Source organism: Lissotriton vulgaris, chromosome 4_1 (assembly GCF_964263255.1).
Source record: "Lissotriton vulgaris chromosome 4_1, aLisVul1.2, whole genome shotgun sequence".
Classification (NCBI taxonomy): domain Eukaryota; kingdom Metazoa; phylum Chordata; class Amphibia; order Caudata; family Salamandridae; genus Lissotriton; species Lissotriton vulgaris.
In genome coordinates, this window is record NC_141691.1 from 811,324,662 (window position 1) to 811,344,573 (window position 19,912).

General features: G+C 45.8%; 1 protein-coding gene across 1 annotated transcript in view; it reads left to right on the top strand.

Moving 5' to 3' along the window:
• The window catches only part of E2F3 (E2F transcription factor 3), a 175,186-nt gene that overhangs the window by 97,766 nt on the left and 57,508 nt on the right, over window positions 1–19,912 (top strand). The window contains exon 3 of the mRNA XM_086965146.1: window positions 8,838–9,066. Coding sequence (XP_086821272.1) covers window positions 8,838–9,066 — 229 coding nt within the window. The remainder of the gene's footprint in view (window positions 1–8,837; window positions 9,067–19,912) is intronic.

Consider the following 19,912-nt stretch of genomic DNA (forward strand, 5'->3'; position numbering starts at 1 on the left):
GTTCAGTCAGATGCCTGTCGCCCGTTGCAGTCCTTTGACCAAAGAGTCCACTCTCAGCAACCGAGCCAAGGCTATATAGCAATTGTGAATAGTAACAGTAACATGGGGCAATCATGGCATGTTTCTTTGTATATCTGAAAAGTGTTTGATACTGCACCACCCACCTACTCCCTGGCCCACAAGTCAGTGTACTGCATTTTAACATTACTAATACATTTGGGGCTAAAGTTCAAAGGTAAAACTGATAGTCCCATTGTACTGAGTTGAAGGCTTTTTGGAAGTCTGCCAACTGGAACGTGTATGCCCCGGACCGATCCTTGGCCAATTTCATCATGATTATGGACCTGTTAGATATTGTGGCATGTGGCCCACTAGGACATAAAGCAGGTTGATCTAGTTGGACAAGAGAACAAACCACTGAGTGACTGGTCAGTAAACACCTTGGCCCAGATCTTTACTTGTATATGAAGTGAGATTGGGCAGTATGATGAAAATATTCTGGTGGATGTCCCTACTTCCATATGACCATAATCTCTGCCAGACAAGGGTCTGGTGGCAGTGTTCCGGACACTAGGGCTGCTGCCAAAGTTTCGGCAAACATTCCAGTAGCTGTGTATGGTATGTTTTGAAATATTCTGCTGGGAATCCGGTGGGGCCTGGAGTCTTTCACTATTGGAGCTGAGCCAGAGCCTTCACCAATTCTTCCTTTGTAATATCCTCCTCCTGTGTAATTTTATCTTACACCCCCACAACAGAGCCACCGGCAGGTCTTCTGCAAATTCACATAAGGCCTTCTGGTCGGACTGGCCTGTACCAAGTACAACTCTGCATCGTAGGAGGCGAATGAACCTGCAATGTCTCTATAGATGGACACCCACCCGAAGTCTGTGTACTGGACGTATGCAGCAGGTTAACGATGGGCGGTGTTGGTGCAAAAGCCAACAAGTTTTGCTTATCTGGTCTCCCCACTGATAAATTACGGCTTTGCGTAGTGAACCACACCATCCATGCCTCATTTAAGAGCATCTGCAGAAGGATCTTTTGTGTGTTGAGAGTCTGAGTGGAGGATGACTTAAACTCCCTCTCCAACCTCAGAATGCGACTGTCAGTCACCTCCTTGTTGTTGCTTATGCTTTCTCTCTGATATGTAACTCATGATATTTAGGCTTGTCGAGATCATGGTATAAGAATTTTAAATACCTAGGGGTAGGCCCCTGGTATTGATTAAAAATCAAACAGAATGGTCCATGGATGAGATCCAATGATTCATCTGACCTTATAGAATCCTTAGAAGGATGATAAGTTGTGGGTGAGACGACATCTTTAACCTCTTAACTGATAGACTTCTAGCTGCAGATTCCCACCCAAAATGGGGGGGGGGCAGAACCGGTGGTAGCCAGTTCCTGGGCACAGCTTCTAAAGGCGGCAGGCCTTTGAAGCTTCTCCTTCGTGGGTTCAGCTCATCCTGAGGCAGGATGCATGGCACCTCTGCCCAGGATGGGCTTTGTCTCTGGACACAGGGAGCAGAGACTCTCTAACCAGAGGTCCAGAAACCTGTCTGGTGGCAAATAGCAGACAACCATTCAGGGACAACACCAGGGCTGATCGATTTTCAGGGGGCATCTCTAAATGAGTGCATTTTACATTCAATCCCACACTGGCATCAGTGTGGGTTTAATGTGCTGAGAATGTTTGCTACCAAACGTCCCAGTTTTTAGTAAAGTCATTATGGAGCTGTGGAGCTCGTAATGACCAACTCCGAGGCCATATAATCTTTTTGGTTTTACTACACTTACAATGTCGAAGAATGAACTTGGACACTGTAGGGGTACAGAGCTCATACCACCATACCCTCATCTGAGGGCTAGTGCACCCTGCTAGAGGGGTGACTTGCGAAGGCCTCAGGCAGTGGGTTGCAGGCTTGGCACACAGGGATGCGTGCCATGTCGACTTCACTTTTCTCTGCACCAAACACGCAGCCTACAATGGCCGAGTATAGGTGTTAAGGTAAAGGGCCTCGAAGGATGGCACAACCGGTGCTGCAGACCTTAGAGGCCTTCCCTGGTCACAGTGCCCTTGCTACCCATGGTACATTTTACAAGGGGCTTACCTGTGGCCAGAGATGTTCCAATTGTGAGTACAACAGTACAGTCTTGGGAAAGAACACTGGCCCTGGGAACCTGATTGACTGGGACCCAGTGCACATGTCCGGTTTTATCAGGTGTCCAGAAAACAGTGGGGGTAATCACGCAAAAATGGGCACTTTCCTATACCGATGCCTGGCAATCCGGAATGGCGACTCCAGACGGAGGTGGCACAAGTTCTCTTTCAGCAGTGGGGAGAGCATTGGTTGGATCTGTTCACCTCTGAAGGGAACGCGCAATGTCTGCAGTTTTGTGTGCTGAAATTTCCAAAGCAGCTATTGCTCTGCAACGTTTCCCACGCAAGGGGAGTTGTACACCTTTTTGCCCATACCACTTATTCCCCATACCACTTATTCCCAGAGTTTTGAAGTTCAAGAACGACTGGGCCCAAGTCATTCTTATGGCTCTGGACTGGGAACGGAGAGTCTGGTTTCCAGAGCTTCTCTGAATGGGCATTGATCCGCCGATCAGGCTGCCCCTTCAGGAGGATGTTCTGTCGAAGCAGCAGGGGAGGGGTCCTCCACCCAACATGTCAACTCTTCTCCTTCTTGAGTGGAGATTGAGCGGTGACAGTTGATAGCTCCAGACCTTCCCCGTGAAGTATGTAATGTTATTTTTGTGGCCCTCCACCAAGACTGTATATGCTTCTATTGGCAAACATTTGTATCATGTTGTACAGAAAGATCTAGTGACCCTCGTGCTGCTTCTCTCTATTATTTATTTATTATTTTATTTATTTTGAAAGTTTTATATAGCGCGAACAAGATCTTCGCAGATATCAGAGCGCTTTACAGAGGAGGGGAGCATATATACACAGATACATCAATAGTGTTAAAAGTACAGTGTAGTGATATCATAAACAATCAAGTAATTCAATTTCAAAGTCATACAAAAATGCAAAGGGTTCGAACAAGTAGTACAGATCAGTATTGAGTCTTTGAAGTTGATCCCCAGTAGTGGTTCAGGTGTATTTAGCCATGAGGATCGCTTTTACTTCTTTCTTGAAAAGTGTGATAGAGGGGATGAGCCTGGTTTCAGGAGGGAGTGAGTTCCAAATCCTGGGAGCCATTCCTGAGAAAGAGCGTTTATAGGTTTTTTCCTTGCGGAATCTTTTAGGCTTTAGCAAAAGATTGTTTGTGCCTCTAGTGATTCTGGAGCCTCCAGAAATCGTCAGCTTCTGAGCGAGGTATCTAGGTGAGCTCAGGTGGACAGCCTTGTGCGTCAAACAAGCGATTTTCAGGTGTATTCTGGCTTCAAAAGGCAGCCAGTTCAGGGATTTGAAGTCAGGGGAAATGTGTGAGTGCTTTTTTGATCCAGTGATGAGTCTCGCTGCGGCGTTTAAGGAGGCTCTTATGGGTGCCGTAGTAGCTAGGGGTAGACCGCAGAGGGCGGTGCTGCCGTATTCTATTGTACCGCAGTTTGGAAGTCTTTGGCTGGAAGGAAGGGTTTAAGTTTCCTAAGGGTGTTGATTTGGTAGTTCGCTCCCTTAGTTGCTTTGTTGATGTGTTCCTGCATGCTGAGATTGGTGTCAAGTGTTATGCCCAAAGATTTTGCTGAGTCCTCGATGGTGGGTTGAACATTGAGTGCCGTTAGGCGTTTAAGCCACATTTGTGCGGTAGTGATCTTCGCGGGAGGTGAGATCAGAAGGAACTCTGTTTTAAGGGCATTGAGTTTGAGATGATTAGCGGCCAGCCAGGATTGGGTGCTTCTGATCGTTGAGTTCAATAGCGTGATGTCTTTGGGTGATTGTAGTTTGAGATAAAGTTGGGTGTCATCAGCATACATGTGGAAGTGTACATTGGATTCTTGTAGCAAGGTGGTGAGAGGTTCCATAACTAGGTTGAACAAAGTTGGGGATAGGCAGGATCCTTGTGGTACGCCTAGCGATACAGGTCTTGGCGCGGACATCAAGTTGTTGCTCTTGAATTTCTGCGACCTGTTATGCAGAAAGGACGTGAACCATTTGAGCACAGTTCCACATAGGCCCATTCTTGTGTTTAATAGTTCGAGTAAATTCTCATGTTTGACGGTGTCAAATGCGGAGGAGAGATCAAGGAGGATGAGGAGGCAGGTATCGTTATGATCTAGGATTTGAAGGGCGTCGTCAATTATGTGAGTCATAGCAGTTTCAGTACTGTGATTTGCTCGGAAGCCTGATTGATGAGAGTTGAGGAGATCAAACTGAGTAATGTGTTTAGTCAATTGTATTTGTGCGCATTTTTCCAACAGTTTGGCAAGAGTCGGAATGTTGGTAATGGGACGGTAGTTGTTTAGGTCAGAGGGGTCGGCTGTAGGTTTCTTTAGCAAAGGTGTGACTTGACCAACTTTGAGGGAGTCTGGAATGGTCCCTTGCTGAAGTGAGCTGTTAATGATTTTAGTCCAGAGAGGAAGGAGCGACGGGGTAAGGACTTTGACAGCGTTAGCAGGAAGGGGGTCCGTGAGGTGATTAGATGGTTTCAGAGTGCTGAGCAGTCGGCCAATTTCTTCTTCCGTGTAGGTGACAAAGGTTGACCAAGTGGCATTGTTTTTTGGTTTAGTGGGTGCTATGCAGTGGGGTTTGGGATAGAGGCTTGCGTCCATGAGGAGATCATTCTTTATGTTGTCAGTTTTTTGGTTAAAGAAAGAGGCGAAGTCTTCGCAGGAGGGAGCTTCGCACATAGTGTTGAGAGGTTGGGGTTGTTCTTTGGATTGTGTTCGGATAAGCTCAAACAGCTTTCTCGGACGATTTTTGGCTTGGTCGAGCTGACGGCTGAAGAAGTCTGATTTAGAGCGTTTTATTTTCCTGAAGTAGGCATTTCTCTTTTTCTTCAGGGTTTTTAGGTTCAGTGCAGAGGGAGCTGATCTCCAGGTGCGCTCTGCCATTCGCATGGCGCGTCTATCGTCATTGAGACTCCCGTCGTACCAGGGATTGGAAATTTTTGCGGAGGCTTTTTTTTAGCTGCAAGGGTGCGACTTCATTGATTATTGCGGTCATAGTGTTAAGATGGTGATCAGACAAGGATTGGACGACCTTAACGCCAATAGGAGGAAGCAGTAAGTTACAGCTGTTGGGGGGCAGAGAGTTTGAGTTTAGTTTTTTCATGTCTCTTTTCCAGACTTTGGGCCTGGCGGATTGAACAGGGTTAAATTTAACTTTTTCATTGATGAAGAATGTGATAATATGATGGTCTGACCAGTCACAGGGTTGGATAGATTCGAGTTGGATAGAGGCCTCTTTGGAGATGATAAGGTCGAGGATAGAGCCTTTCTCGTGTGTTGGACTGTTGCAAATTTGAGTGAGGTCAAGGGCGTTAAGGAAATTCTTCAGACCTTTTACCACCGCATCACTATGATCGTTCCAGTGGAGGTTGAAGTCACCAAGGTATATTTGTGTGAGTTGTCGCTCGGAGTTGGTTGAGATCATATCCATGATTTGTTGGGAGAAGGTAAGGTTGTCGCCGGGTGGGTGGTAAACGCCATGAAGAGTGCAGATCTGTTTGCCCTCACTGATAATATCGAGGCAGATGTATTCACAGGAGGTTGGGGAGGGTAGGGAAGGGGAAGTTACTTTCGAGACAGAGAGGTTGCTCCTGTATATACATGCGATTCCGCCACCTTTTTTATTGCCAGACCTGTCAAGTCTAGTGATGTGGTAGTTGGGGGGAACCAGAATGTCCATTATAGGTGTAGAAGATTCTGTTAGCCATGTTTCAGTCATGATGATTAAGTCAAGATCCAATTTTAGGATGAGATCGGCGATAGCGAAGGAGTGTCTAGCGGCTGATCTGCAGTTGAGGAGAGTGCATTATTATTTTCATTCTTACCCTTCCCAGCAGGGCTCTGCTTTGGGTAATCTTAAGGGTTATCTCTCTGCTCAGTCCACTTTCTTGCGGCTGCCGGACCAACCCTCCTTGTTCAAATCCCCTATTGTAAATAGATTCCTTGAAGGGCTGGTTCATATGTTTTCACCCATGCACCTTTGTCAAGCCATAGTGGGATGTTAATTTGGTTCTCACATTTCATGTGTGCTCCTTTCGAGCCTTTGAATAATTGTCTCCTTTGGCTGCTTACCATCGCAACCGCCTTTCCAGTGGCAATAACATCTGCCCGGAGGATGAGTGAGTTACAGGCATTATCATGTAAGCCCCCACACAATGACTTTTGTGTACATAGTGGTGCTTTGCACCCGTGCCTCATTTCTACCATAGGTGGTGACTCCATTCCATCTTGGTCGATCAATCACACTGCCAACCTAATTTGCTCCTTCGTACCTCTCTAAGGAAGAGGAGTGTCTCCACTGTCTGGGCCCAAAAAGAGCCTACCTTGACCGCAGAAGAGTTCCGGGTGGACGACCCACTCTTTGTGGTTACGTGGGAGCTAAGAAAGGTTGGGCAGTGCAGAACAGACCATTTTTCGCTCGGTCATTCTTTGCATTAAAATCTGCTACGCCCTGGCTAAAAAGCAGCCCCATACGTGCCTATTCCACCGGGGGAAGGCTGCGACCTTGGTGTTTGTTACGGGTGTCCCAGTCCTGGACATCTGTCAGGCTGCAATGTGGGCGTTCCTGCATGCGTTTGCCAAGCATTACTGCCTGGACAGTTAGGTCCGCAGGGACGGGCATTTTGCCTGTTCGGTCCTGCAGGACTTAATGTAGAAATCTGTCCGCAGCCCACCGCCTGGATGTTATGGCTTGATTATTCAAAGGTAAAGAATCTGCAGCTAGAATTCTCTATCAGATGAGCATGTTAATTTTCTTCGGTAACAGATTATCGGGTAGAGACCATATCTAGCAGCAGATTGCTTACAGACCCACCCATGCCTTCCCGGTCTGCGGCTTAATTTGTTAAGGTGGCTCCTTTTTTCAAGGCCCTAGTTGTGAGACACAATCCAGTCAGTTCACTTCATGGCTCTGCGCTTCTAGCGTGGAAAAGTGAAAAGTACTGACATCCACGTGCCTGGGTGGCGCATCTATAGGTGAGCGTGATGTCTTAACTGACGCTAACGACTCCACGCGAAGCCACCTGACAGCGCACAGAGGTACTGCCCGTGCAAAAGTTTCCAGATCCAGCCTGACGCATGGGGAATTCAAAGGTAAAGAATCTGTATCTAGTTATTGCCTCTTGCTGATAATTTGTTATCGATGGTAAGTAATTTGTTCTTCATGACCTGTTGCCATTGCTTCCCTTTTGTGAAGAGAACTATGGGTTTGTGAACTCTGGTAGCTGTGGTGAGAAGAATTTTGATGAAAAGAGGATATACTTGAGAATACACCTCTTCACTGTCCTGTGGGAATTGATGAGATCCACCAACATTAAACCAGGAGTTATCAGAATGTTTGCAAGCCTGCTTGACTTGTTTAGAATAGGTTAATAATGTCTGAGGGTGGTATGTGTTAGATACTGTCTCTGCTTCAAAACAATAACTGTCTAATATTATGTTGTATCTCTCACACTGTTCACAATTAATGGTCCACTATATTTTGTTGATATGTTATTGTTTGAATTTATTTTAATTTTTGTCAAATTGCTTTTATTGATTTCAACAACAAAACTAATCAGAACAGATTAAGGCTCCACCGAGCACAAGTCACTTGTCAAGAGTTAAAGGTATCTGGAAAAGGAAACACACAACATGTTCACAAGATCTTGACGCAACATATGGATCCTTAAAAACGTTTCCCAGCCATGCTAGATTGTGCCTACTACATATCAACTACAGAACATACACCTTCTAGGATGAATTTTTTTTAATTGAATGTTTTTCCTCTATGTACATATTTATTTCTTAAATGGTATGTATTTTAAGAAAATTCACACAACACTTGCTGAATATCCAAATACATATTGGAACAGTAGTAAGTGTGTTGTACTTGTACCTCAGTTTAGCACCATACCACTTCATTTGAGTCAAGCAACTCCTCCTAGACAAGGCTACCTTGAGAATCAAGGAACTTTATGAAACAAACTTTAAGTTGGACTCTGGTACTGGTTAGTGATGGGCGATACTTGAGATCTTTATTTTTTATTTTGGCATGGTAAATAGTGGTTGGGGGCACGGGTGCGTTGAACTGTGATCTTAGGGCTTCACAATGAATTTGTGGTTTTCGAGTCTGGAACGGGAGGCCTGTAGAAAACTCCTAAACTGCTATCCTTGTGTGTAATACTGCAGGTGTATACACAGCTTTCACTTGCAGTTGTGAAGCCCCTTGGCACTTGTGGAGTGTTGCTTTTGTGGTTGGGGCACTTTTCTGTTGATGTGCTGTATTATTGGCAAAACTGGTTAGCACCTGTTCAGAGAAGCATGCTGGTGTTTGAAATATGTTGTGGAAGTGTAGTGTACATAATACTGAAGGTGATATGACTTGATATAAAAACAGTAAGGGACCCCTGCAGCGCCAATTTGCTATTTTTTTAACACAAACTCCAGATTAACAGTTCTGTGCATATTAATTCAAGTCTGCGACAGCCTTATCATCTCTAGGTCACAGCAATAATGCCCTAGTGTAGATAGACTACAAAACAGGAGCTGAAAAAAAAGGAGGCAGGTTGGGTAAAGAGCTGATGCTTCTCATAGTAATAGTTGCAAAACCTTTTAGTGTAGATCTTGCCTTCTCTCTGACTTCTCTCCGCTCTTCTAAAGTAATGTTAATCTTACAAGCATTGTTGTGACCTAACTTGCCTTTGCATAATTGTTTCCCTGCATGTTGTTTTTCAGCATGTTCATCTCGAAAGGCCTACTTTGAAAAGAATAGATATGACACTTCTCTTGGCCTGCTCACAAAGAAGTTCATTGAGCTGCTAAGCCAGTCGGCGGATGGTGTTGTAGACTTGAACAAAGCAGCAGAGATCCTGAAAGTGCAAAAGAGAAGGATCTATGACATCACCAATGTGCTGGAAGGCATCGATCTCCTTGAGAAGAAATCTAAAAATAACATTCAGTGGTTGTGAGTATGTGCTGTCATTTAAGGTAGATTGCATGGGTGTGAAGAATTGGGAGTTGTATTCACTTCTTTTTTACCAATTCTGTGTACAGTCTGGCAAGGTTAATCTAGGTGGCTTGTGGTTCTTCTTATGCCCAGACCACAGAATCCTTTTGTTACTTAAACAGGTATTTACAGGGACAGTATTCTAAAACTTCATTAAAAACTCTTCCCATTAGACACCTTAACTTGTATCGCAGAAGTCCTTTATCACTTGCCACATACACATTACCATCAATTTGAGTTTTAGAAACACTGTAAGGATTCCATGCTAGGTCTAAAAATTGAGCTGGGATCAGACTGGAGTGTAGTTAAGTAGAAAGGAAGTTAGGGAGGCCACCTTATTTTTACTAGCTCTTGTTTAAGAGTAATCTGTGCATGCTGCATTCTGAATGGCAACATACTGTTAGAAGTGCAAGTAGACTTATGGGTAAGCCAGGAGGAAAACTGGAGAGTTATTACTCTTAAAGATCACATATTTGATGGGAAACAGTAAATCTGTCTCCTTGTAAGAGATGATGGGTAGTACTGGATTACACCCAGCACACATCCAGTGAAATCATGGACTGCCTTGTTTGACCTCTTAACTGTCTTTGCCTAGTTGTGACCTTTTCTCCAGTGCTCTGGACACATGTTGCCATGCATATTGTAATACTTTTGATAGTACTACAGTAGTACTACATCTATTACTAACTTCAATTTACAAACCTAGGGTTTGAGACCTCTGCATCTTCTATGTTTTCTGTGCAGAGATCTCGACACACATAAGCCTATGTGTTAGCAAGTGGGAGTGACAAAAGAATTGGCTGGAAAATGGGAATCCCTTAGTACAAAATGGGAGGGGTTAGGGGAAGGACAGACTGTTATACACACAGTAATTGCAATTCACCAACCATATTTCTAAAGTTCTGCAATTTGATTATTTTCTGGATTCACATGCTGTGCATTATTCCGCTATCTAGTGGTTGGGTCTGAAATACTTAATTTTCTCTTCTTCCTTACCTTTTGTTTGTGGGCATTCTCTGGTACCATTTGGTGTCCAATCTCATCCCCTTGTAACATCTGGTGTGCACCTCGAAAGCTTCTGTGCATGGTCCTCTTCAGATTCTTTTTTTACTGCTGTTGGCCATCTGAAAGCAACAACCAAATCTCTGCAAGTGCGAAGAGAAGTTTCAAAGAAAAATCAACTGTTCATCTCTTAGAAAACCGAGAGAAGAATAGCAAAACAGAGAGGGTAGAAACCAAAAAGACACCAGCGAATTTGTCAAAGATCATCAGAGAAGTGAGTGGACTGTACAAGTCTTCGACCATGCAATCGTATAATGCACGGAAGGGGAGGGAGAGTACCACCAGGGTCAATGGAAAATACTCCATTTAGATTCTGCCATAGGACACCCCAAGTTTACCCTGAAGGACACCCACAAAGTCTGCAATCTCTGCCTGCTGAAAGATCATGGTACAAAAGGGGGTGGTGATGGACGGAGCATCTGAATCAATCAAACACTCACACCCACTCAAAAGATCTGGGTTTAATCCATCACCTTTCTTTAGCCCACTCTGCCACCCTAGTTCAGACATGGCTATATGCAAATCAGTCTGACCCTGTGCCTCATGGGAACAGTCCAGCCAGAACTGCCAAGTCATGTCTTCCCTGGACCGGAAACAAGCTTCCGAGGACCGGTTTCTGGCATTCCAGCCGTCTTCAGCCCGGCTTGCTTGAATCCAGTGGCAAAGTGAGCAAGAGACTCCCGTCTGAGCATACCCTGCCACACTTATGGCGGACAAAAGGGGGTGGTGATGGACGGAGCATCTGAATCAATCAAACACTCACACCCAGTCAAAAGATCTGGGTTTAATCCATCACCGTTCTTTAGCCCACTCTGCCACCCCAGTTCAGACATGGCTATATGCAAATCAGTCTGACCCTGTGCGTGAGTGTTTGATGGCTAAGAGAATAGTGTGACCCAGAGTGGCACCCACGCCTATGTGGAACCTTAATCTGGTCCTAACGTAGTTAATGAAGGAGCTTTTCGAACCTCTACACAAAGCAGAACTCCCAGTTCTTTACCCGAAAAAACTGCATTTAGAATCTGTTATCTAACTGCACAGGGTAAGCAAACTTTACCAGAGCCCTACCTACAAATGCACAAGTACAAAATAGTTATGAGAACAAATCCAAACTTTTCCCAAAGTGGTTGACATGGAGCTGTGATCTTAAACAATTCAAGTGTCAGGGTTTTTCGAAGACCTAAAATCTACAGTAGAAAGAGCACTGCACAGACTTGATGTACAAAGGACTGTTACGTATTACATATTGTAAACAGCGTCGAGGTGTAAAGGGGAACTTGCTAGAGACAGGTGGAGGCCTAGTTGACAGAGGCCCCTGAGAGCACAAAGAATTGCATCAGTGTACCGGGTATCCATGCATTATTGCATGTGTAGTAGTATTCTGTGTAATAAAGTACTTTTTTTATTACAAAGAGAATTAATTGGGCTGTACATTAATCTTATTGCACTGCTGGAGGGGTGGTATTGATTTCCGAGCCTAAGTAACACCCACACTAACCTCCCTGAGAGGTCAGTGACTGCTCACTATTGCAACTACTCAAAGAAGTGCGGAAAGGGGTGTATTTGATGACCATGTTTGCAGAGCCATAGTAGACCAAACCCCAAGACAGCAGAGGTAAAAGGTGTAAAACCTCACGGTTGTGGCCCAGTAACCCCTGACTGTTAAACGCACTCCTGAACGGGGGTCCCATGGAACGAACGATAAATAATTATTTTGATTTTAGACAATGTTAAAATGATCAGTTATTACTTTTATTTTAAACATTGATGATTAACATTTCCAATATTTTTAGAATAATTTAATCTACTTTATTTTTCACAGTAACTTCTAATAAGATATCTGCCTCAGTGGCAGAGTTTTCATCTTCATGTGAAAAGTTACTACTAGTAACTTTACTCTCCTAAATCTTGTTACATGAGGTTACAACAGGGGGTTGAGACATTCAAGTCAACACTTAAATGTGTTCTAAAATTTTGAATAGTGAATTGAAAATGTACTCCTAGGTGTTGTTTATAAATCAACATGTGTATGTTTACTTTTGAGAATTTGGCCCGCTGTTTGTGCCTGCAAAATATGTGGTTGGTACAAGGAAATATTAAAGTTTATCCCACCTGCCAATCTCTTCCAAACATGTAAAGTTTTCCTGGTTCCATCACCCCAATCGTCCACTTCCTGCCACATGCACTAGCTGGATTTGACTGCCTGTAAACAAGATGTTTTTGGCCGATTCTCTCAATTCTTTGTGTGGACAACAGTGACTATTTGACTAACATGCTATTTGGAGTGGTGGTTTTGCTACATTATTTCCTTCAAATTTGTTCAAGATTTCACTTGATAGGTGTTGAGGTCTAAGCCGCCTTATTCCAATACCATGAACTGCAAACAGCCTTTGCCTACTGCACTAATTCACTCTTCCATCGGAAGTACGAGGGATCCTCCCCCGCATTTCAGCATTATGGCTTAGCCAGCGCCAGGTCCAACATTGGATTACCTGCTTCTCTACGTTTTGGGCATTACAACAGACTCCACAAACCAGCCTCCGTGTAGTTTCTAGATGTAAAATTGACTTCAGTGATTAGAGGACATCTCCATACATGTCTCTCTCTAAGCCAAATATCTTGTTTAGTTTCTGGGGTGTTGGGTAGGTTTGAAGGCATTTGAACTGTGTATACTTAAATCGGCTATTACTAGAGCCTTGACTGTACATTAAAATCTTTTCCTACTTACCATCATCTAGTTCTCTTCCAAACTCAGTTTACCAAGTAGCACTGGCCTTGCTCAAATTTTTTTCCTCCATTTTAATTAGTGCCCTATAAAACAAAATAAACTACTGGCGAGTCGCTCCTACCATAAATAGAAGTTGAAGAACTCTTGTGTTCTAGTACCTATTGTAGTACGTAGTGTATGTACTTGTTAGACTTGGCATCTTTTGGCGTGTTTTGGTGTGTTTCCCCTGAGTTATTGTTTTCTGACCTGCCAGTTTTGACTGTTTTTGCTGGCGTAGTGTTTCTGCTCACTTTTCCCACTGCTGATCCGTGGTAAAGTGCAAGTAAAGTGCAAGTGCTCCTGTGGTAAATTGTGTTATGGATTGGTGTTTCCATGATTGGATATTTTACTTGCTAGTCCCTGGTAAAGTGCACTGAGTGGGCCAGGGCCTGTAAATCAAATGCTACTAGTGGGCTTCCAGCATTGATTGTGCCACCCAGGTGAGTAGCCCGGAAAAGGAACCTCAGACCCATCGTTGCGGAGTCTGCGCGCAGTTTGTAACTGCCATGTCGACTTGGCCAGTGCACATATTTGCCAGTTCCTCACCTTCCCTTTTCTTACTTCTCAGCCACCCCTAAGGTAGGCCCATGGTACCCTCTTTGGGCAGAGTGTAGTTTATGTGAAATGTAGGATATGCCCTGGTGTGTGTGGTATGTCCTGATAGTGAATTACGGCCAAATTTGTTTTTCGCTATTGCAAGGCTACCCATTCCCCATAGGACAGAATGGGGAGTTTGTTTATGACCTCTTAAAAACATAACTGGCCCGGGGAATTAGGTAGGAAAATAAAGTTTAGTATGCTTCAACTCAGAATCTAAAGATGCATCTTTTAGTGAAGGGGATTTTTACTTTCTGTATTTGAAAATACCACTTTTAGAAAGTAGGTGTTTTCTTGCTCAGTCATCCTGTGTGCCTCTGCTGGAATGTGGATTGCCTGTCTGGGTTTTGGATGACAGAAGGCTGGGGAGAAAGTAGCTCCAGATACTCTAGGTGGGTCAGGAACGGGCTGAATAGACCTGGGCTGCAATTAACGAAGGGGGAATAGATTTCCTTGCACCTCAAAGGGCCTGGCCTGCCTCTGACCATGCCGTCCCCACCTTCTGCCAGGAAGTCACACCAGAGAAGACAGAACTGGTTCTGGCTGGGCACAGACCCTCTCTGCTTAAGAGATCAAAGGAGTTTGGGATATAAATATTGGGGCCCAGACCCCTGCACTTTAGAACTCTTTTGGATCAAGAAGACTGCCAAGAAGAAGAGCTGGAGAAGCTGTGAGGAGAGACTACCACATTGCTGTGTTGGCCTGCAGTGGCTGCTTCTGTCTTCGGCAGAAAAAAGGACTGGACTGTCTGCAATCTACTTTTGTGAGTCTCTCCAAGGGCTTGAGGTAGAGCTTGCCCCCTGTTCGAGAAGTCTCAGGAACAGCAAAGACTTCAAGCTCTTCTGCCCTCAGCACTGGGGGACTGTGTGTTTTGTGCTGCAACAGAGGAAACAGCAACCCAACGCCGTCTACAACATCGTTGCAGACTCCGTGTCCTGAAGACACCGCAGAGGGAAACGCCGCACCGCGACCCTGGTCTCACCGACTAGCCTGCTGACGCTGCCATCGAGCCACTGCTCACACCGAGACCTGTGGGCACCGCACTGCCTCGCTTCACGACGACGACGCTCCACGCAGGAATCTACGTCGCTGCATGCACCATGGTTCGAGGGCATCACTTGTAAAGTTACATGATGCACCACCCTCATCCCGCACCGCAGCCATGGCTTACTGAAGCGGGCACCATAGACTCCAGTTTGCCAGCCGACGACAGTGCTTCAGCCACGACAATACCACTGCTTGCACCGCGACCTGCGAGCACCGCGACGAACACCGCCTTCACCTCGCACTGCGACCCTGGTCTCGCTGACAACGCCATCACCGAGGCGCTGCTCGCACCGCGACCCTGGTCTCACTGCTGCACTTCGCACCGCAGCACCTGACGCCTGCCAACGCCAGCGCTCCTGACTTCAACAGAAGGGAGTTTGACCAGCAACACGTGTGACCTTAAGGGCCCCTACGACTCCGGCATCGACCTCCGGTACCTACGCCTGCGGACACTGCTTTCAGAATCTCAATGAGAGGTTGCCAACGCCCTACATTTCTAAAAGGTACTATTTACGGTTCTTCCCGACACCGTAGCTGGCCTGCGATGCCGCAGTCAGCCAGAACTGTTTGGATTTGTTTGCTTACGATGCCTTGATAGCCCCGGACGGAGTTATCGACATCGAGAAACAATTTTTCGAGCATATTTTGATAATTGAAGATTTTTAAGTACTGTATTGTGGATTTTTATAGTTTTTGGTCTTGTCTTAACTATATAAAAATGTTGGATATTTCTCTAAACTGGTGTGGTGTCCTTTTGTAGTGCTTACATTGCTGCTGGCTATGTTCAAATGCTGTACACGTTGCCTTTAAAATGAGCCTGACTGCCCGTGCCAAGCTACAAAGGGGGTGAGAAGGGGTTATTTTAAGAGTATAACTTCCTTATCCTGACTAGAGTGGTGCCGACTTTGGAACTTGCCCTAGCCGACCAAAAGTCCAATTTTTAACAGTGCTGAATGAAGCCTTTTATGTAAACAATTGTTCAGGGGGTAGCCCTTACTGCACTATTAATCTCTCTGGGGGAATAAATAAGCTGTCAGTTAGGAGAACCCCCACCCCATTGCTGAGCGAATGTCCGTTTATTCTGACATTTGCCTGGCATTAAAAAGGAAAAAACATCTTTATGTGGAATCCCAGCCAACAGTAGTGCTAGTGGATATAGTTCTACCTTCAAGTTTTTCTTTTGTTGATTTTTTTTTTGAACGCCTTCAACATTTTAGGGCTGTCTAAACGAGTGGGTGTTGCATCCTAATGTTCTGGATCTGCTCCATCACCCCACCCATAAACAATCTCACCAGCGCCCCCTGACTTTACTACACTGCTGTTCTATCTCCTCCCTGCAGTCGCCATCCAGCTACCTAGCAAGTCGCTGCAACTGTACAGCTAGATAATATAATTCAAAGTCGGGTGCACCGAGGCATTAATATGTATTCTGTCTATTCTATATTGACTGTATTCCAGTGGTCTAAACCAATGTTACGAACCTCGATCAGCAGGTTTGTAATAAATAAGGCAGTTTAGTAAGAATCGCCATTTCAGTATGGGTCATTCGCAAAATAATGTGCAACCTGGGTTCTCCAAATTGTGATTTTTGCACCTTAGAAACCTATGGTAACAGTTAGTCCCCCCCCCCCCCGTTTCTTCTGTTTGATAAATGTTTATCTTTATATATATAAACGTTTGTGGTGCCCTTGTGACCTAGAGATCGGTCAAGGGGCTATCCATTACCTGGATACAATGAGAAAATGTAGGTCTTGGACCAGTTGGTTCTTATGCCTGACCATTCCCCAATTTCCGGCAGGAGCTGGGCTATTAGTCCAAGTCTAGTCCTTCCAGCTCTTGAATATAACAATAGGTCACGTGCACAGTGAGGTGATATGCACCCCATCTCTCAAGCAGTTGCCTCAAGTATGTTCCTGCAGTAAATTATATTTCAATTGCACTGCAAACAGAGGCGGGTTAATGGGCACCACTCTAGTACCCTTATATACATAGGGTTGATCAGAGAAAATGTCTCTGGTCGTACTCTGCCACTGATTTGGAGAATAGTAATGCCACCGTTTTGTCCCAACACGCTCTCCTCTCCATTGGGTGGTAGGGTATCCCCACTGCAGAGTACCGAGCACTTTTTCTAGATTCACAGACACCACATCTGCCTCCGGGAATCTTCAGGTGAGGCTTCATTCAGGACCCTATAAAGTCTCCTTATATTAAGAGATATATTTCATGCAGAAATGTACCCATTCTTGTCTGTATGCATTAGAACAGGCATAGTGATATAGCCGGTTTTGCTATAATTCTACTTAGTAGTTTTATTCCAGGTTGAGCATGGAGAGCGGCTTATAGGAGGCCATGTAATTCGTGTCCCTTCCGGGTTTGGGCTTGGACACAGACACATTCATACCCTCATTAGTTGTTGCATGGAGTTCGCTAAGCTCCAATGCAGCCTTGTTTAGTTTGGCAAGCCGGGGGACCAGAAGTCTTTGTGTACACCTGTTAGACCTCGTTTCATGGACGTCGGGTGAGATTGTGGTAAATAAGGTGTCGGGCAGGGTAGTTTTTGAAAATCCCTGCCATGCATAATAGCAGGGCTTCTGTCCCTTCTTACTGGCCATTCTCCGCACCCTTTCTCCTAACATTTCCCAAGCTCGGGTGTTATCTCCCTCTGCATGCCAGGGCGTGTTGTAATTTGTAAGTTGTTTGTGTTTTTTTTACTTCTTCGCACACTGATGTATTCTTAATCTTCTCACTGGCATCATCCAGAAGAGTAGGAAATTAACTAATATATATCACTGGAGCGCACTACACACACTCATTTTTAGGTCGAGCAGACCTACCCTCAATGCGTGAGCATTGAAGGGTGTCTGCTTCAGACCTATTGTGGCCCGTTAGTGAGAATGCTGGGAATGAGGACACCAATCTGTTACGAGCTCGCAGTTTTCCCCGCGGGAGCGCGTGTCTGACCCGCGCTTGCGCAGATCAACTCACAGCCCCTGCTCGCACACAGCCAGCCCCCACCCCTCTGCATGCACGCATACACAGGCGCGCGTGCGCGCGCACACACACACACACACACACACACACACACACACACACACACACACACACACAGGCGCGCGCATGCACACGCAGGCATACGACACACATACAGGCTCAATCACACACAGTCACGCACGCGCACACACAGTCACGCACGCGCGCACACACACACTTCCCCCCTCCCCTCCCCGGCATACACACAGGCACGCACGCACTTCACTTCAGCCCTGGGCCCCACTCACCGACTGCGCTCTTCCGGCGGGCTCCTCACGGCGCGGCGCGGCTCGTCTCCTCTTCTTAATCGGGCTCGCGGACCTCGGGAGGCGGGACTTCCGGTCGGCCGCGACCTGATTCGCCGGCCGGCCAAGAGCTTCCGGGTCGCCGCGGGCAGCGCGGCGGCACTCCGATGCGCAGTCCCTTTTCTTCAGATGCAGGGGTGTCCGTGCTTACAGAATTTTATCGTGATTCACTGTCTTTCAGCACCGGTACTTCAGTGCTCTCAGTCACGTTATACTGCTTAATAGTGTCACATGATGGCTTTTTAAACAACATTACTTTGCACGCTGAGACTTTTAGTTTCAATGTTCCCGTTTTCCATGAAAAGTAATAAATGTATAGCAGTATGCGAAGTGAGTACTCTTTTGGCTAAACAGAAGTCCAGAATGGCTGACGGTGTTACATTGGTCTCCATAACAAACATTCCCTCAAGGAGGGCACCTTCAAGCCCATCACAATTTAGCTAATGAGGGTGGTGCACCTAGTATCAAGGATCTGTCTCATAACCCTCCACTGCTTGAGGTGTCTCAATCTAGACCCAAGTGGCTCTTTCTTATGTGTGATCTCTTCAGCTGTTCTATATTAGTTTTTAAGCCATCCCTTTACAATATGGGACTTGTAGTTTCGTGTTCCCCCATTAGAGAATAAGCGTAGTCACTCCACGCCCTTGCAATTGAATCTTAAAAAGCAAGTTTGCACCCATTCACCGTTAGGTATATAAATAACTCTAGCATACCAGGAGCCAGTTGGGAGCTATGTGTATATACCTTAAACCTCATGAGAGGTCTCCGCCTGCATTGGAGGCTTTCTCTGTCCTCCTCTGACCTCAGGGCTCTCCCTCTCTGGCATTGAGTGAACTGACTCTATCCCTGCCTCCTCAGAGCCCCCTGTATTGCAAGCTTAAGGTGCTGAGTCAACATCTTTAAAGTGAGAGTTCCTTTAATCTCACACCAGGGAGACAGAGTGATTGTCTCCCACACTTCCCTCCCAGACTTTTTTCTGTCTCTCATTTTATCTATGGAGGGATCACCGTGATTCACAATGGGAGGGGGGCTGTCTCTGTCACTCTCACTAGTAAGGCATCTGGGTCCAACAAAGCAGGGGTTAGCTCCAGTATTCACTGAGGGTGGCTGTCCACCCAGGAGTTCCCACTGTCTCATACTGGAGGAGGCTGTCTCAGCCCTCTTATCAAGAGAACCCCTTCTCCCTTACTGGCCAAGAAAACTACTGCCAGCCAGAGATATGTCCCTGTCTGAGGCTGCCTCTGTCTCATTAAAACAACATGTGTGTCTGTTGTCTTTTTTCACGCTAACATTGTAGCTAAATCTTCATGTACATAAATGGATCGAATGAAATAAGATGCCCCTCAGTGGTAGGTCCTGTCAGCTTCTGTCCCTAAGTAGTAGAACCTACTACTCAGTGGGAGGCATGCACCTTACTGGCAGCCCATGCATCTATCTCCCACTCAAAGGGTCTGTCCCACATTAGCAGTAAATGTTCCTCAGTCCTAAAGGCTGCCTCTTGTTCTTCCTGGCAGAATCGCTCACAAGCCCTTTTAACAGGGAACGAATTACCCTGTCCTTTGTTGGCAGCAAAGTAATCCCTCGCACCTACAGCATGTCCATTATTGGCAGGGGAGGGGCGTGTCCCACACTGGCAAAGCCTACCTCTGACTCTACTGTCAGGGTCCACTTAGCGGTATGGTATGTCCCTCACTGGCAGTACGTATCTCTGTCCCTTATTGGCAGAGCCTGCCTCTGTCCCTGATAGGCAGAGCCCGCCTCTGTCCCTGATTGGCAAAGCCCGCCTCTGTCCCTGATTGCCAGGGTCTAATTCTCACTAGAGTGACTTCCTCTTTCCTTTGTTATCAGAGTCCATCCCTCACTAGTGGAGACCCATGGGCATTATGGAGCCCCCTGCGGTATATTGTATGCCCAACCCTTAAGGGTCCCCAACTCTTTAGGGAGCCCCCATTCAGCCTAAGGCTAATGAATATCTTTGAAATAAGGGAGCCTCCGG